Source organism: Apaloderma vittatum, unplaced genomic scaffold (genome assembly GCF_000703405.1).
Source record: "Apaloderma vittatum isolate BGI_N311 unplaced genomic scaffold, ASM70340v1 scaffold3102, whole genome shotgun sequence".
NCBI classification, from domain to species: domain Eukaryota; kingdom Metazoa; phylum Chordata; class Aves; order Trogoniformes; family Trogonidae; genus Apaloderma; species Apaloderma vittatum.
In genome coordinates, this window is record NW_009702893.1 from 96,738 (window position 1) to 113,919 (window position 17,182).

At 40.6% G+C, this 17,182-nt stretch overlaps 1 protein-coding gene across 1 annotated transcript in view; it reads left to right on the top strand.

Moving 5' to 3' along the window:
• Positions 1 to 7,607, top strand: part of NAV3 (neuron navigator 3) — a 69,175-nt gene extending 61,568 nt beyond the window's left edge. Inside the window, exons 28-29 of the mRNA XM_009864387.1 lie at positions 2,200 to 2,403; positions 4,903 to 7,607. Of these exons, the coding sequence (XP_009862689.1) occupies positions 2,200 to 2,403; positions 4,903 to 5,022 (324 nt within the window). The 3' untranslated portion in view covers positions 5,023 to 7,607. The remainder of the gene's footprint in view (positions 1 to 2,199; positions 2,404 to 4,902) is intronic.
• The last annotated feature ends 9,575 nt before the right edge of the window (positions 7,608 to 17,182 follow it).

Sequence of the window (17,182 nt, forward strand, 5' to 3'; positions counted from 1 at the left end):
AGTCTGTCTCTTTTTGCCCTTATATCTTACAGTCGTGCTTGTATTTCCCTTAGTTTTATTTCTCCTTTTTTTCCTGCTCTACATGGGCTAAGGTTTCCTCCTGACTGTAATTCTCCTTTTGCGTAACGATGCCTTCAGATCTGTGTGCTTCACAATTTCCTCTATTCTGTCCTCTTCAGAGCTAGGTGTTAGCACCAGTTCTGTTGATTGTTAATGAACTATTAAAATTTCTTTTACTTTAATAGGAAGAGGACTTCAAATAGATTTGGTGTAGAGAGCACTGTAAGCTGTCCCATTAAGATTTCAGACCATTCCACATTTCACAGAATCAGAGAGTGTTAAGGATTGGAAGGGACCTCTGAAGATCATCTAGTCCATCCTCATCTTTGGAATAAACCTAAATCTTGAAATTAACCTTGTCTTGTTTTTCAGTCTTTATTTGGCTTCCCCCTTTTGCTTTTGCACACTGCATTTCTATGTCCTCTGAAAAGATGCTTTGTGGAAAGGCAGTTTTTTGTCACACATGACACTGGAAGAAATTACTGCACAGTGGAGAGGGGATTGTTACAGACTAGTCTAAGAATTGTGTAAGCAGCTGTGGTTTCTTTATCACTGTGTGTTGACATAGTGACATATTGATGGGTTGGAGGTTTAGAATCTTGCGTATTGAATATCTTATGCTTTCCTAAAACTGTTTATCTCGCTGGGAATAACAGAGCGTTTCTGCCTTGTGCAGAAAACTGCCAAACATCTCATAGAACAGCCACGGTGAGATTAACAGCGCTTGTTTAGATCAGCTATAAAAATGCAGTGATATTCTTCATGCTCATACTTTCCCAAGTATGCAGCATACGTACTCAAATGAAAACTTCAATTCTGGAGCAGAAGATGGCAGCATATAGAAGAAAATATATTGTTTCATGAACCGTTCCAATTTTAAGCTCCTTTGGATGGCTTCCATAGAATAACATTATTAATAATAAAGAGAAATATTTGATATGATATAATTAGATGTTCCTGGAACCAGGGATGGTTAGATAGTGCCTTTCTAGCCTGATCTTTTGTAAACTCACTTGTCAGGCACAGAATTTAAAAGCCTTGCTTCAGATTCCAGAAGAGATTTGATCACTGTTAATCTCAGATGAGGGGAAGTGCTGCCTACAGCCTGGCATTAGCCTGCTTCCTCCCTGAGAAGCATTTCCTTTTGGCTTATTTAGGCAGATCCCTGTTATAGCAGCCTAGCCTCAGTGCAGGGCAGAAGGAGTCTGAGTATCTCTGTGTAATATAGGGAACTTGGCTGCCTAACCTGGAGCTCTGGATTCAGCAAGTGTCTGGGAGCAGGTGCTGTGGTGATAAGTACGACTCATCTCTCTGGCTTTAGCACTAAAATCCTTCACTGTTTTACTCCCTTTAGGAGTGCAGCCCATCTAAATCCTCCATGAGTGTGTGCCCTGCCAAAATTCTGCTGCTCCTTGGATTGTGTGAGGCTGTTTGAGCTGGCAGAAATTACAGAAAGCCCTAGTGAATGGCTCCTCATCCCAAGGTGTTGGTGTCACAGCTAAAGCGAATCTGTAAAGCAGCAGCCAAGGGGCTCTCAGTTAACATGCTGCTTGTGAACAGCCATGTGGAGAAGGCTGCATTTTAGTGAGGAAGCCATCCTAAACTTAGAATATTCTCATTCTTCCTTCCTCCTTCCAAATTTGTAAGCAGTTTTGTGCTTCATAGTAGGGAAAACCTACAGGTTTTTTGTGAATTTCTTCTCTTAACCTTGTGAAAGAGCTCAAACTTCAGGTATGAATAGGTGTCTGCTTTTGCATCCTGTTTTGCTAGAAGAGAATAATCTATACTGGCACTTCCTAATTCACTTCAAACAAAATCCAATTAACTTCAGTGTTTTAGATAGGTCTGAGTTAATTTCACAGACACACCTTAAGCAAATTGCCTGTAGGTCTCATTTCACATTATATCAAGAACTGGTGGCTCCCACTATTGCCTACAAGTATCACTAGTTGTGGAGTGCTTTTCCACTCGCAGCCACTCTGCGTGTTGAAGGAGCATTAATGGAGATGAGTGCCGAGCACATCTGAAAGCAAACCATTTAATAGAATGGTTTAGATGATTTTGATGGCTTTTGTCTGCTGTTACAACTGATACTGAAAACTCTGTAGGATACTTACCTGTCTTTTATCCATAATATAGATGTACGGTAAGAGGGCACCCTGGGAGGATCCCTCCAAGTGGGTAGCTGATACCTATCCATGGAGCTCTGCATCTTTACAGCATGAGTGGCCCTCGCTACTTCAGTTAAGACCAGAAGATGTTGGTTATGAAGGTTATGCATCAGCAAAGGAAGGAACAACCTCAAAGCACGTTCCACAGACTGATACAGAGGGGGATCCCTTGGTAAGATTTAAACTTTTGGGAAAAGCTTTTTGGTGTGAACGTTACTGTCACGTGTTAAATTGTATACTGTACAGTAAAAAAAAATTGAGCTTTTAAAATTAATCCTACTATAATTTAATTAAAAGTTTGAAAATAAAAAGAAAATCTAGCAGAAGGGCAGGCATCACTATCAGGTTAATGTGTCCCTAACTTGTCTGCATTTTCCATCTGCCCAGAAATTTATCTGGTCTTTATCATTAGAATGTTTGGGTACCACTCTTCAGCAGTTTATTAATCAGATTATTTTAAAAACACCTTTCCCAGTTGGGCAGCCCTTCATCTACATTCTACAAATAAAGGACTGAGAAACTTGCCTTATCTAACTTGTCTATCATAGTGGTAATGCAAATTAGACAGCCATCCTCCCATACCTCAGAACATTTCAAGATAACTGATGACTTAATAACAGTCTTAATGTAAAAGGAATGCAAGTGTGGGGGCATTAAAAGATAAGAGGTTGATTTCCCTCAATGCCATGTATTGTTTTATTTAAATACGATGCTAGACATTTGGGTTTACCATTGCCTCCTCTGATAATGGACTATTAAATTGCATATATTGAAGTACTATTCTTGTATAGTGCTTTCTCTGTAGACTGCCTTTATCACAATTCAAAACACCATTTTAGAGAACCGTACTTCTGCAATACAGTCAGTCCTTGCAAAGAGGAATTTCTCAGAGGAAAATGCATTTCACTCTTATCAGTGCTAAGAAAATGACTCCTCAGCCTCACTGAAGTGTTTGGTATCCAGAATCATATCTTGCCTCCTCAAGTGTAGAAAATCACCTCATTTGATCCCCTGTCTCCCACTATATAAGCTTTGGGGTGACTAAGAGAAGGCTCTGGGGAGGCCTTACAGCAGCTTTCCAGTTACCTGAAGGGGCCCTACAAGAAAGCTCAGGAAGGGATGTTTAGAATGGTGTGTAGTGATAGGATGAGGGGAAGTGGTTTTAAAGTAGAGAAGGATATATTTAGATTAGACATTAGGAAGAAGTTTTTTACAGTGAGGGTGGTGAAACTCTGGAACAGGTTGCCCAGAGAGGTGGTGGAGGCTCCATCCCTGGTCAGGCTCGATGTGGCTCTGAGCAACCTGATCTACTTGAAGATGCCCCTGCTCACTGTAGGGGGGTTGGACTAGATGACCTTTACAGGTCCCATTCTATGATGATATTATTCTTTGAACCCATAACTTGGCCTGACAGTGAGTGTATTGCCCAGGCTTCCGACATGAATACATAATCTCCACTAAGGTGAAAATACTTGGGCAGCTTGAGTTCAGTGTCCCATCACCCATGCTCTATGTGCACTTTGATCAATGTCTGTGTCTGACTAAATCTTAGAAGCTGGAGACTTTTTAATGAAGGGCTTGTGGATCTCATAGAGACAGAGACCCCGTGTGTGTGGAAACAAGACCTGTCACGTGCAGGCCGTGTTTCTTACCCACTGCCTGTATCCTGTATTCTTGCACATGGGTATCTATTAAACCTTCAGCAAAAGCTACCTGATAGAATTAAGGACTATTAAATGCTGTTCAATGCCTGGAGAAAACTTTACAAGCTGTGCAGGTGGAAACCATAGAGATTTAAGAATTCCTGAGCAAACTGGGAAAAAGGGTTTAACAGACAAACACACAAGAATACGTCTTTCTCTTTGGTTTTTCATTGCCTGGTTTTTGTAATGACAGCATATTTCTTCCTTGAAAAATACTAAAGCAATGTCAACATTGCTTGCAGCCCTGATCATGCTGGCAGAAGTGGATGTTTTATAAATAAAATCCTGATCATTACACAGGGATAGGCGTCAAGCATCCAAGTAATTTTCTGGGGCTTAATGCTGCTTTTTGTTGATTTTTCAGATGAGTTTCAGATTCTAATAATCCCTAAATTATGTGGGGACTCTCCTCTCCTGGGTAGGAGGATCTGTTGCTGCTTCCCTGCTGAGGTCAGACCCTCAACAGCAGATGGGACTCTTCTATGAAGCAGCTGGCCTCGGTCCACCCCTCTCTCGCTCCCTCCCTGTCTCTCTCTTGCAGTAGGGATATGTTAGTGTGATTATGTTTTCAGTTGCTTTTCCAATGTAGTGTGTCTATGACATCCAAAATTATCTGGAAGCTTAACTGTCTCAAATGTGGGCCCAGATGTCCAGCTGTGATATGGCTTCCTTCCCCTGCCAGTGTCGCAGCTGCAGCTGATCTCGCTCCTGAATTAGAGTTATCAGGCAGCTCCATTGTATACCTCTGGCTCTTTGGACCTTTAAACTTCTATTTAAAGAACAGAAGGGAATGAGAAGGGTGCCAGGAGGAGCTGCTGACACCCTGGCCTTTCTGAAATCCTTTTGTATGGTACCCTCACCTAGATACCAGCACATTTCATACATCAAGGGAGCTTAATTAAATTTTAATGTGGTCACTGCAGCATTAAATGAGACGAGATTATGTAAACATTGTTTTCTTCTTCCAGATGAATATGCTAATGAGGCTTCAAGAGGCAGCCAATTATTCGAGTGCACAAAGCTGTGACAGTGATAGCACCAGCCACCATGATGACATTTTGGACTCCTCCCTTGAATCAACTCTCTGAAAGGGACAAACCTTGGTGGAGGATCATGGTAAAACCTGTTTCCACTAGACCACTGCCAGTATTAAAGCAGCACGCCGAGGTCCCTGAGTGAGAATGGTGTCTTGTAGGTAGGCAGGAGACCTAATTCTGCAAAGTCAGGAAGGAAAATTGAAGTGGAAAGCTTGAATTAGTTTAATTTCAAGGCATTTTGATACCAATGGAGCCAAGTGAGTCTCCATTTGTCAACTGGAAAGGGCCCTAGACCAAGGGCATCTAAGCAGATTGCACACGTGTTAGCCAAACTGGAATTTTTTTTTTCCCTTTTCCTCTTTCTCTCTTTCTCTGTCTCTCTCTCTCTTGGTCTCTGTTTCTCTGTACACGTTTACAGTGCAACTTCTGTTTTTTCCCTTTAGTTTACCCTGAGGTGCTGCATGAACAATGCGGTCTTCTAATTCTCTTCTAACCTCTGTTGTGCCACATGGTGCTGGTCACAGGACTGCAGTGGTGTTTGTGTTGTACACTACTGCCCATTCCAAAATGAGTTAAAGATGATGATAGTAACTCAGAAAGCACAAACAGTATTGTGCAATCACCAGAAAATATGACTGTGATATGCTGGATAAGTGCCAATTTAATTCTAACTGCCATGGTCACGGTGATGCGCTCCATCAAGTTTTTAGTACACGAGTCACAGATTTTATAAAGTTGTTTTTACCACAAAGGTCTTTTTTAACCACCTGCCCACTCCTTAACAACAGTTTTATACCAATTATTAACCAACACTGATTAAAGGCTTTTTAGGGCTTCATTTGTTTGAGCCTTTTCAGTGAAAGAAGGAACATTTCTTATGGTGCTGTCTCACTGCCTTAAAACAGATTTCTAGAACAGTTTTACAGTTGGTTTAATTCCTAAACCATTGGTAATTTACACTGTTTTTTTTCTTCATTTACTAATGAGAAAGCGTCAGTTAACACAGTAGCCTCATATCTGTATATCATGATTTTTTAAAGTAATGGACAGGAGAAAGAACAGTTGCTATATAATATTTTTATCTTGTGAATAGATTGCTCTGCCTACCCTCAGAAATACACAAGAAACCCAAACCCACTTCCACTGCCACCTAAATGCTGAGAAAATTGTCTCAAATCCATTTGGTCCCATGGAATGGAGTTTTTGGAGGATAGATGTTTTGAATTCTTATCCAGCAGAGCTGGATGCACTCGATGCAGCATGAGCACAAATATATGTTTTTTGGTTTTTTTTCCTTTTTCTAGTTTTAGCATGTTGTTTTGATTGTTATTGTTGTACATGAAGACTTCAGCATAAAAGAACACTGAAGCAGTGATGTCCACTGTGGAAGAGGAAGAGTTTATACTGTAAAAGTGGGTTGGTTTTGCACAGTCTACTGGGTGGGTATTGTAAATACTGAAGAAAAAACAATTTAAAAAAAAAGAAGAAAAAAAAAGCCTTGCACAAATCAAACTGAAAACAAACAAACAAACAAAAATTGTATTTTATTCTGTTGGTGTTAAGAGATGTTTCACTTGCTGAGATTTCCTGTATGTTGCAAACAAATACAGAATGCAAACCTTAAAAGCTGTTATTACCCGGTGTGTTTGTCCTGTACTTACAGTTGTTATGACTATGCAGGAGCTATCAATGCTACAGTCAACGTGTTTCAATATCTATACGAAGCCAATACATTTTGGGGGAGAAATACCTAAAAATGTTTTAAGTGCGTATGTGATGGCAGGCTACAACCAGATGCATTCCAACTGCTCAGAATAATCGGAAACGCTCTTTTACCACAAGAGCCATCCGGTTAAAATAGGTGCATATAAACAAGAAGGTACCTAAGGGCTTTGGCATTGTGTAGATATGTACTGTACACCTCCACCGATGTTACCTTCACGATGTGTTATTTGGTGCTATTAACACTTTGTGGCCACCCTGTGGTCACTCGCTGTAAAACAAAGATAAATCAATGCAGTTTCCAAATGGCACTGAGCTGCATCGCTGAATCTAGAGGTTCCTACACGGTGCTATTGCCCTGATAAAACCTCAACTGATTGTATGCATGTAGGATTCAGTCAGACCAACATCTTGCCCCCCCAAACTGGATCCATTTCTGATGCAAAATGTCAGCACGTACACCTTGTCTGACTCCAGGAACTAAAGGAAAGCTCCTCTTCCCTGTACCTGTGCTCTGAGCAAACCTGCGAATCTTTTCCTGCCATGTTTAACACACAAACACACAATATTGCATATACAAAACTTCCTGCAATACATCTCAGTGAGTCCACCTAGTTTACAACTCAGAAATTGTTTGTGAAACATTTGTCTGTACACATTTTATATTTTGTACATTTTTGATGTAACATATCATGTAAATAGACAGAAACAGTGAAATAAATCATCTGAAAAGTTTTGTAGTCTTTGTAAAGCCCTAATAATAAGTATTTGGTGTCATCGGACTTAACTGGATGATGTATTTTCTATTGGTTTATTGTTCCTCTAGCTTGTAAACCAGCTTGCGTATATTTTTTTGCAGGTGTGCGCACTGTATCTGTCTAAATTATTACTTTGCCATTAAAGTGGAATTATTTATTGAAAACACAGTCTGGTGTTTTTGCAGTCAGGACCACTTAACGGTTAGTTATTATTTCAAATATGAAAACAAAATGATAAACTGAAGGATGTGGTTTTTCTGTATTTAGCAGAACTAATCTCTGTAGAAACAAAATTAAGTACTGTTTCTAGCTCCAGTGATTCAGCATGACTTCTTAATGGCTGTTTCCATGGTGGGAACAGGTTGTGCAGTTCAGAAACAACTTTACGGTCTCCCTGTTCTCAAGATTATTTCAAATACAAGTCTACTGATTTCAGTGGTAGCAAATCTGTACAAAACTGGTGCCGTTTCAAACTTGAATAACTTGAAGCTACTTCCTCAGCAGTTATACATTAATATGATTAAAGAGAATTCAAAGAAAGAAAGTAGAATTATGTTAGTCAGCTAATGACAAACTTTGAGAAAGAGACCATTATGATCCTGCAAGGTGTAGCACCTCAGCTATAAATCTCAGCAGCAGAACTGTAATTTTACCTGAAATTGTCATATCCCTGGGAAGAGCTTTAGAAATAACAGTCCAGAGTAGAAGATTCAGCACCTTGCTGTCAATATGGCTAATTATTCGCAGGATGGCTTTGTTTTTTAAGGGCTGTATTTGCATTTAGATCTTACATGTCTCTTTCTCTTTTGGTTTGCCGTTTCCTTTTATCCTAATCAGTCAACCACAATAAAAAAACATCTTTTATAGAAATATTTTAAGTAGTTTAAGTGATAGTCTTTCTTTCTTTTCCTTTTGATAAGCAACTTGCTCATTCTTAACTTTTCAAGAGAAGGCATGCCTTTCAGACCTCAACACATTTATTGCAGGACTTTCTGACTACTTTTTTATTTATCAGAGTCCTTTCCAGAGTGGGGGTATATGAACTGCACACAGTATTCCTGTGATGATTTTACTTTTGCTATGAACAGAACTAATATCAGCTTCCTACTCCCACTTCATATTTTCCCTGCTTAGGCTTCAGGGCTGACATTCACTCTAATTGCATCATCCTACCACTGCCTCCTGTTCAGTTAATTACTTAACCAAGACCCTGACTTCTTTTCATGTTGCATCATTTTGAAATACTTTGTCCAAACCTGTCTGTATGAACTATGCTTTTTGTTCCTTATATGTATGATTGCAAATTTGTCTTTATTAAAACAGGATATTCGCATCAGCCCACCTTACCAAATGATTCAGATCATTCTCTACAATCAGCATCTGTCTAATTTACCACTCCACCACCTTCCCCGACTTCCAAAAACTGCTAACCGTTGTTTTACTTTGTCTTTAGTTTGTAGGAGTAATGTTTTGTCAGGGGCAGATCCTTGTTGAATCCTGCTAGGACCCTTCATGATTTCTGTTTTACAGCTACATTGTTGGGTCACTTATGTCATGGGTATATTTGTATTCCAGTTAACATGAGTATGAATATCAGAATGTCATACAAAGCCATGTGCGTATAATATTATGGGAAATATATGATGAGTTACATGGCTTCTCCATCACTGTAGGTCTCCAAGGCTGCATTAGACTAGTTTCTGTTGAAAATTACATATGCAGCTCTGATCTCACACAGAAAAGGGAATACACTAGATGACCTTAGCGATGTCAGTGCAGCTTTCCTATGATTCAGTGCTTCAGTTTTCGCACGTTATCCAGTTGCCATTACTTAAGGGAAAAGATATGAAATTTAATTGTCAAACTCAATCTGTGTCTACTGCCTCAGCATATATGCCTGTTAGGCTTTATCTGGAGACCTGCCTGGTGAATGTCCAGATTCTCAGGGCAGGAACAGGAACAGGATAGTGCAGCCTCAGAAAGAAAAGTGGTTTTACCAGAGTACTTGAGACACTGCTCTTGCTTACAAGAACTCATTTTTATGCAATCATTAAATAGCCACCGTGTTTCTCAGCAGGCACTACTTTTTCTTGATAACTGAATAATGTCACACAAATTAAATCCTACCACTAAGTTTGGCAATGCAAGAGCTGCAGATGCACTATCATGGGAGAAATGTATTGCTGGGTAATAATACTTGTAGCAGAAAATAGAATCTGTCATGAAAGATAAATTAACTAAGACCCAGGCCATGTGACCTTGCCTTTCTGCACTAAATTGCATTTACTGTTCTCTGTTCAACTGCAACCTTAAACAAACGTTGATAAATAGCAATGAGTGAGCACACTGAATGAAATAAAGTTCTGGGTTTAGTAACAAATTTCGTAAATAATGTTTTGCCTTTGTTGGTTTATTTACTTGTTTTGTAAGCAGTTTTTATTAAATCAGATTTAGGAATCTAAAATGCATCTTGACAATTAAATGCCAAAGCTGAAAGAAAAGGCACCTAGTAACTGCTATGTAACAAAATGAAGCATATACATGGTGACACGTAACCAGCACTAATGATTTTATCATGCCATAAATGGATGGCTCTGGAAGAACAAAACAGCAAACAAAATACATGTTATCTGTATGACCAAACCCCAAGGACTTGATGAACTATGTAATTTAAACTGCTGAACTCTGTCTTAGCAGTGATAATTCAATACACCTTAAATATATCCAGATAATCCCATGTTCTACACTCTACAATGTGCCAGCAGGAAAAAGACTCTACGGTGTGAGTGTTAATGCAGGTTAGCTGTTCCACTCGTGTAAGCTACACACAATAAAGAAATAGGACTTCTGTATAGCAGTCTTTGAGCTACCATAAGTAATTGGATGGCAGAACAAATAATTTAGCTCCATCATTACCACACTCTTCATGTAACTGTCATGATCTTTAGTGTAGCCTGTCCCTGCTTATCCAGGTCAAGCTAATGACACTGTATTAGACTAGTGCTACTGACTCTTGATTGTGGCTGGAGAAAGTCACACTGGAGGCAAAATCTCACATCTTAACTGGACATTTTCCATCTAGAAGAAATCAGTAATCTGAAAGCTGTATAAGAAAACTTTATTGTCTTACTGGTAATTGCTGTGATTAATTTCATTATTACTTAATGTGCTTATTACTGCTTTTGTAGTGCCAGTATGTCTCAAATACTTTTTTATAAATAGTTTTCTTGTAAAAATTGTCTTTCCAAGTGTAAAGTCATACTGCTTGTTGAGGGCTTTTTAATATCTTGTTTCACACTAACAACATATTTAACAAACTACATCCACATACAGTAAATTTCATCTCTATCTTAAGGGTCTCTGACGTTAAAAAAGCATGTTTAGTCTTACTATGTGTTCCAAGTACGTGATGTTCATTAATATCTGTCCTGAATATAGTGTTAGGCACATGAAGTGCTTTCCTAATCTAGACTTCAGTGTCTTCAATGTGTTCTTCCATAAACCATTGTCTTCGGGCATAAGGTGGTCAACTGCTGCAAGATTGAGCTGAACACTGTATGCAGTAACTGTGCAAAATATTACACTCAAGAATTAGAGTTTAATTGCATGCTTAGACACAGCACTCAGTAGGTTCCATATTGCCTGATGTAATGTTCTCTGAAGTTGCATAAAACCTTCAGACTGTGTTGCTAATCAGGATGGGAGGAGGCCTCCCCGTTTTTGGAGTGGAGCAGCTGATAGCCATAAAACCTAAGCGCCTAGTTGTAGCTGCAGGACAACAGAGTGGTTAGTCCACCTAAAGGAAGGTAGATGAGCTATAGCATATGTTCCAGGGCATGCTGAAAGAAATCTTTCATACTGGAAAAACAGCAGTATCATTTAGCTATTACCATCTCTTCCTGTACATCAGAATCAGTCAAGTAACTTTTACAACTAATCATAACATTATCTCGCCAGATGTCAAGATACTTTTGGTTTTTCTGAACTATGCATTAAGCAAAATATAAAATATAGGACTCAAATGCAATATGAATCTTAGAACAAATATTCATGCTCTAAAGTCTGGGTTACATTGAAACTCTTTGCCTAATGATCAGGTGATCATTCTGTGGTGAGCAGGAAGTACACTTATATCCACAGAAACCTCCATGGTTGCTCAAGAATGCTCAGTCCTGTTCTTGTCCCTCCTTTAGGGGAACAGAGTAAAGAGAGAAAATGGACTTCTGCTTCATTTGCCTATCCATATTCACCAAAAAAAAATCCACTTGCTGCTGATTCTCTCCCCTGAGTTTTGTTAGCAAACCTGCTGAGTATCAAACCACAGCTGGTCAGGAAGTCTCCAACCAACAAGGCTGTCCTTTGAAGACAAAATGATGCACCAAAGAATATCGGAGTAAATAAACTTTGGATGTACCACAAGCAGATGATGGTTTTGGCCTTATTTCCTGCCAACTCACCAGACAGCTGCTTCAGCACCAGAATTACAACGGTCTGCAGCTCTGGCGAAGTTTTGTTCAGGACACAAGAGCGTGAAGCTTCTTGCTGCAGAGCCCAAGATGCTCGTAGCAGAGCTTCAGCTCTTGTCTCCACTGACATCCCTGAACACACCCACTGCTGCCAGAATGGGTAGGGTCTTCTGGCATCACTCCGATGTTGGAAAAATACCCACACTCCCTACAACTACGTTGAAGGAATATCTCCTAAAGATGTAGATGGTGTAAGAACTATTAGAGTGGAAGGAAGGGGCAGGGGACAAAGCAGATGTTTGCTCTGATCTGTTCTAGACAGCAAAATCACTTAGACTTTCTCGAATGAAAGCATGGAACATTTCTTTCTAGTGGAACTTCTTAGACAAGCTTTTACAGAAATTATTCCAAACACATACAGGTACTCACACAGAGGAATTTCCTGTAAAGGTCATTTCTATATAAATCCAGCTTTTTGATGTTAACACAGGTTCCTTCACAGTTTGTTCAGACTGCAATGGCAATGTGAGCTGCAGAGTGAAGTCAGATTTGCTTTGCCAAAGCAGACATTGCAGCTTGCTCTGTAAAGTGCTGTTCCCAAAGCAGGGAAGATATGTGCCCAGAGAACTCAAAGCACTTGGGTTTTACTCTTTTATTTTTCCACTTGAATCCTATTTTAGATAAGAAAATATCTGCTGTCACCATCACAGGCCTTCTCCTTCCCTCTGCATTTTGCCCTCTCCCCTCTCTGCCCTTCTGTCATTTAGCACATCCCTTCTTCCTATTTTGCCTTTCTTGTACACGTTCTTCTTCTCACTGCTGTTCATGCTGATGCTCGACTTGGTTCCCCTTCTCTCCCTGGCACATTTCACTTGTCCATCTCTTCGTTCCCCAGAAGGCCGCTTGCTGCTCAAGAGCATGCAAGGACGGCATCGTGTCCCTCCCTGGCTCTGGGCATGGAGCATATGCCGTCACAGCTGAGCAGCGTGCGGCAACAGCGATCGAGCCAGAGACATCCCCTCCGCCCCAGTCGCTGCCTGAGCCCTGGCTGTTCTGCCAGAGCCCTGGTAAGACTCATTGCAGCAGCAGGGCAGGGCAGCAGGCTCTGGGAAGAAGCCCCGTACCTCACCCACAGCAATATGTTTGCAGTGAAAAAGCTGAATGGCTTGCAGTCGTGGCTTTGCAGTGCTCCTGTCGGCTTCTGTATATCACCCTCTTTGCTGACTGAGAAATGCTGAGTTAAAAAAAAACACCTTTCACTGTTTTTTTTTAGCACTCTGCCAAAATAAGTAGCTTATATTTTGTAGCCTAGAGGATGTAAGATGGGACACACAGTCCGATAGTACATAGGAAGCTCGGAGCAGAGGCTCCAAAACTCTTCTTCAGCTCTCAGACTGAGTTTTTTCAAAGGACTTTTATTCTCTTTCTTCAGTTTTTGATAGAGGAAAAGAAGGATATCTGCACTGCCACTTCTATGGCCAAGAAAGGTGAATTTTCACTGTAAAAAAAAGTTGGAATTTCATTTCAGTTTCAGAAAGTACCAGCAGAAACATCTTGTCTTGAAAGTGAACCAAAGTCTCGTTGCCAATTTGGAAGAAAATTAGAAATAGTCAAGTTACTATAGTGATATTTGTTAAGTAGTCATTAGCTCTGGGCAAATACGGAAAACATTTTTCCATAGCTGTCACTGGAGTTACAATAATTAGATAATATTATTTAGTACTTGCTTAGTGCTTTTGAAGCATCATCTCAAAGTACTTTACAAAGGTCAGGATGAGCATTATTGTTAAGAAATGAATGGGAAAGAAATCTCATTAATGGCAGCAGGGTGCAGATGACAATATAGCACAGTTTCGTGCAGAGACCTGTGTCTCAAGATGCTGCTAATGAAGAAAGCCCTAAAACTGACTGACATTCCTATTATCTATTGCCCCTTATTTGGAGGGTGATGTATATAGTATGTAACTTCAGGTCATATTTTCAACTGCTATCATGAAAGATACTGCTTTCAGTAATTGAAAAATATGTTGGGAAAGACTTGTAGACCCACATAATTTCTTCTAGAAAACATGAAATATTTTGTTATCTGTCAGAACATATGCAATCATATGTTCACATATGGAGAAAGAGGCAGGACAAATTAAGTCATTGGATTGGGGGATTTTAGAAAAGTGGATTTCACAGGACTGTTGATGCTACTTAAGAAATGAATTCTGTTTTCAGCAGGGACTTAAGACTACTTGAGTAAACTTCATATTATCCCTTGATAGCCTTTAAATTTATGGTAGTTTGTGACAGCATTCATCAAAACCTCTCATCTTAGTGTTAAATGTGAGAAGGGTAAACATTTCAGCTTAGAGTCCCAGACATAAATATCTCTGAATTCCAAATTTCAGCTCTCCCAGTTAGCTGTGACTGGGAAGCCTTCATGGCTTGGTAGAGCAAGGGTTTCCTGTGTGCCTTTGGGAAGCAGAGAAGATTAATCACCTCATATACTGTGATCTAATGGTACATCTGCAAATGAGATTTCCAGGCAACTGCTAGACATATGGTTTTGGATCCCGTATTTTTAGTTTGATAACGGTAATCTTAGATATAACTCATTTACAGACTAGTCTAGTCCAGCCAAAAGACTCCATTTTATTAGGATGCAGTTAGGCAGACGTTCTGGCAGCAGCAGCAGCAGCTTCTGTAATTCCATTAAACGTGCTCAGCCTAGCTTTTCTCAGGAGATGGCAGCAGCAGCATTCCTGAGATGGCTGCTATCATTTCCATTTACTTTGGAAGGCCTGAGGTGCAAAGCAATAGTTGGGTAGGAAACAACTCCTCCTTCCCCTTGAAAAATCCTCCCAGTAGCCATGTGGAGTGTTATGCTTAGAAATACAGACCTGTAAAAGTCTTACACAATGCAAATGGTAGAGCTAAAGGAATATTAAGATTTGAATTAGCTAGACCTTACTCGAACATATCATAGGTAATCCAAAACGGCTGTTCTGAGTCCACTGAACAAAGGCACTTTAAGAAATGCTATGGCAGGGTACCACCACTGCATGTCACTGCTACCAACTTGCCTGCAAATGTCCCCTCAGTAGATGGAGCTGAGAGGAAAGGTGAGAGCATGCTGGCAGTTTGTGCTGGGTGGCAAACAGGATTTCACTTTGCCATGGGACATGCAAGGGAGGTAAAGGAGGAAAGAGCAGAAGGGCAAGAATATGGCAGAAACAGGCAGGGAGTAGAGAAGAGCTTTTTGTGGTTTTAACTATATATTTCTCTGATGCTATACTGAGAGAACCTGAGAATTTACGTGTAGTGATAAACAGGTGTCTTCTTTGTACTGTAATCCTTCCTCCACAGGGGGGAGCCAGGGCAGGAGAACATTTTGTTTTCTGAAGTCATCTTCAGTTGTCTTGCTTTAAATAGATGGGCTGCTGCGAGACTGAGGAGCTCAGAGGTGCACCTTAGGCAGCAGTAGGTGAGGAGCTCCATCACAGCGTGAGGCTCCCGCCAGGGCTTTCGTAGCAAGGAGCCCCATGCTCACAGAGGTCTTGTGTCCCAAATGCACAGCAGTATCGAGGATTGTCCTCCTCTCAGACATACAGAGTGGGTTTTTAATGTATCTTGGACATAACTTCTCAAATGTTTCTATTACATCAATGTCTTTAGCTTTCTTCTAAACGTTATGGAAAGCTTGTATGAAGCTCAGAGAGAGGTTTACCACATATGCAGCATCCTGGTTCGCTGACAAAGGTAGCTACAGTGCTCAATGTTACCTGAGGTTTTCTAGGGCTTGTGGGCTTTATGCTCAGATATATCACAGGGCCTTAGTCCAGCTGACAGGTGACAAAAGCAAGACTAACCATCACCCTGCCCTTACTCTCCACTTTTTTTGCCAGTTGCAATTTGAGTTCCGTTTCAGCCTGCCACTTTTCATCAGTGCTTCGATCACATCCAAGTACGAGACGGTATTGATGGCAATGGTATAATTACCTGTCACAAAAGATGAGCTGTATGTGTTGTTCACATATGGTTGCACATGAGTCCAGACCATCAGCTTATTATTCTCAGTTAAAATAAATAAATAAATAAATTGCAAGAATTAATAAAGGGGTCTCTGATTATTAATGTAAAGCATACTCAAAAAAACCCCCAAACAACAACCCTACAAAAAATCAACCCAAACCAAGAGAAAAACTAAACAAAACACAATAATGCTGGGCTTTTATCCCACCTGATAGGAATCCCACCTAGGGAATCAAGTGTTTTCCTACACAAAGATGATAACTTGTCTTGGATCCATAGCCAGTCCCACCACCCACTTCTGCTGTTTTGAGTTGTTAGTAGGTTGCCCTGAACCAAGAGCAGTGCCCAGATACTGAGCTACCCTTGGGGCTGCTTGAGGACATCAGCCAGGGTTCGATATTTAACATAAGTTTTCATTGTTTCCTCTTACCCATCCAAGAGGGCTAGCACATCCCAAAGGTGGCTACACAGCCCTCTTCTGCCTAATGCTTACAGAGGGTGGAAAGGGGAAGGTTTTGTGTAAGTCCCAGCAGAAAACCTGTAGATTTTAGGTATACCTGAGACCTTAAAAAAAAAACAACAAAAGAGGAGGGAGATGAGACAGGAGCTGCAGATAAACCACATCTTCAATGCTTCAGTGCAGAGAAAGTTAAACAGTGTCTGATTTATTTACTTGTGTGCATGGGTTGCCAAGTTCTTGAATAAGGAAGAAAAAGTGTGTTCCTTTAGCGAAGCCTCCTCCTTTTCTTCCCAATACTCCTAAAAGACATAGCAACTTGAATGGTCGAGGTGGTGTCTTGGTTTAGAAGACAGGTGACTGCCAGGGGAAACCAGAGCCTCCCTTGGAATAGGGAATGTAAACCCCACCCCCACCTCCGAATTGCTATAATTTTGAAATTATGGGGCTCTCAGGCAAAGATGTGGGGATAGGAATACCAGTTCTTTACTAAGAATATTGCAAACTACAAAGGTAATTATACAGAGAAAAGAACAACAACAAACAAATAATTCCAGAAACTCTGACAGAGTCAGAATACGACCTGACACCCTGTTGGTGAGGGTGTTGGGAGCAGTCCCAAAATAAGTCCTCCTGGAGTGGCAGATGCGGCTCCGTTGGAGTAGAGATGATCCGGTAGAGGGGTACGGTGGTGACAGGATGGGTCCTGTCCCCCTATGGCGAAAATGGTGGCAGCTCCTGCCGGCTGCTCCTCAAGGGGCCGCGCAGCGGGTCCAGCTCGGGGCGGC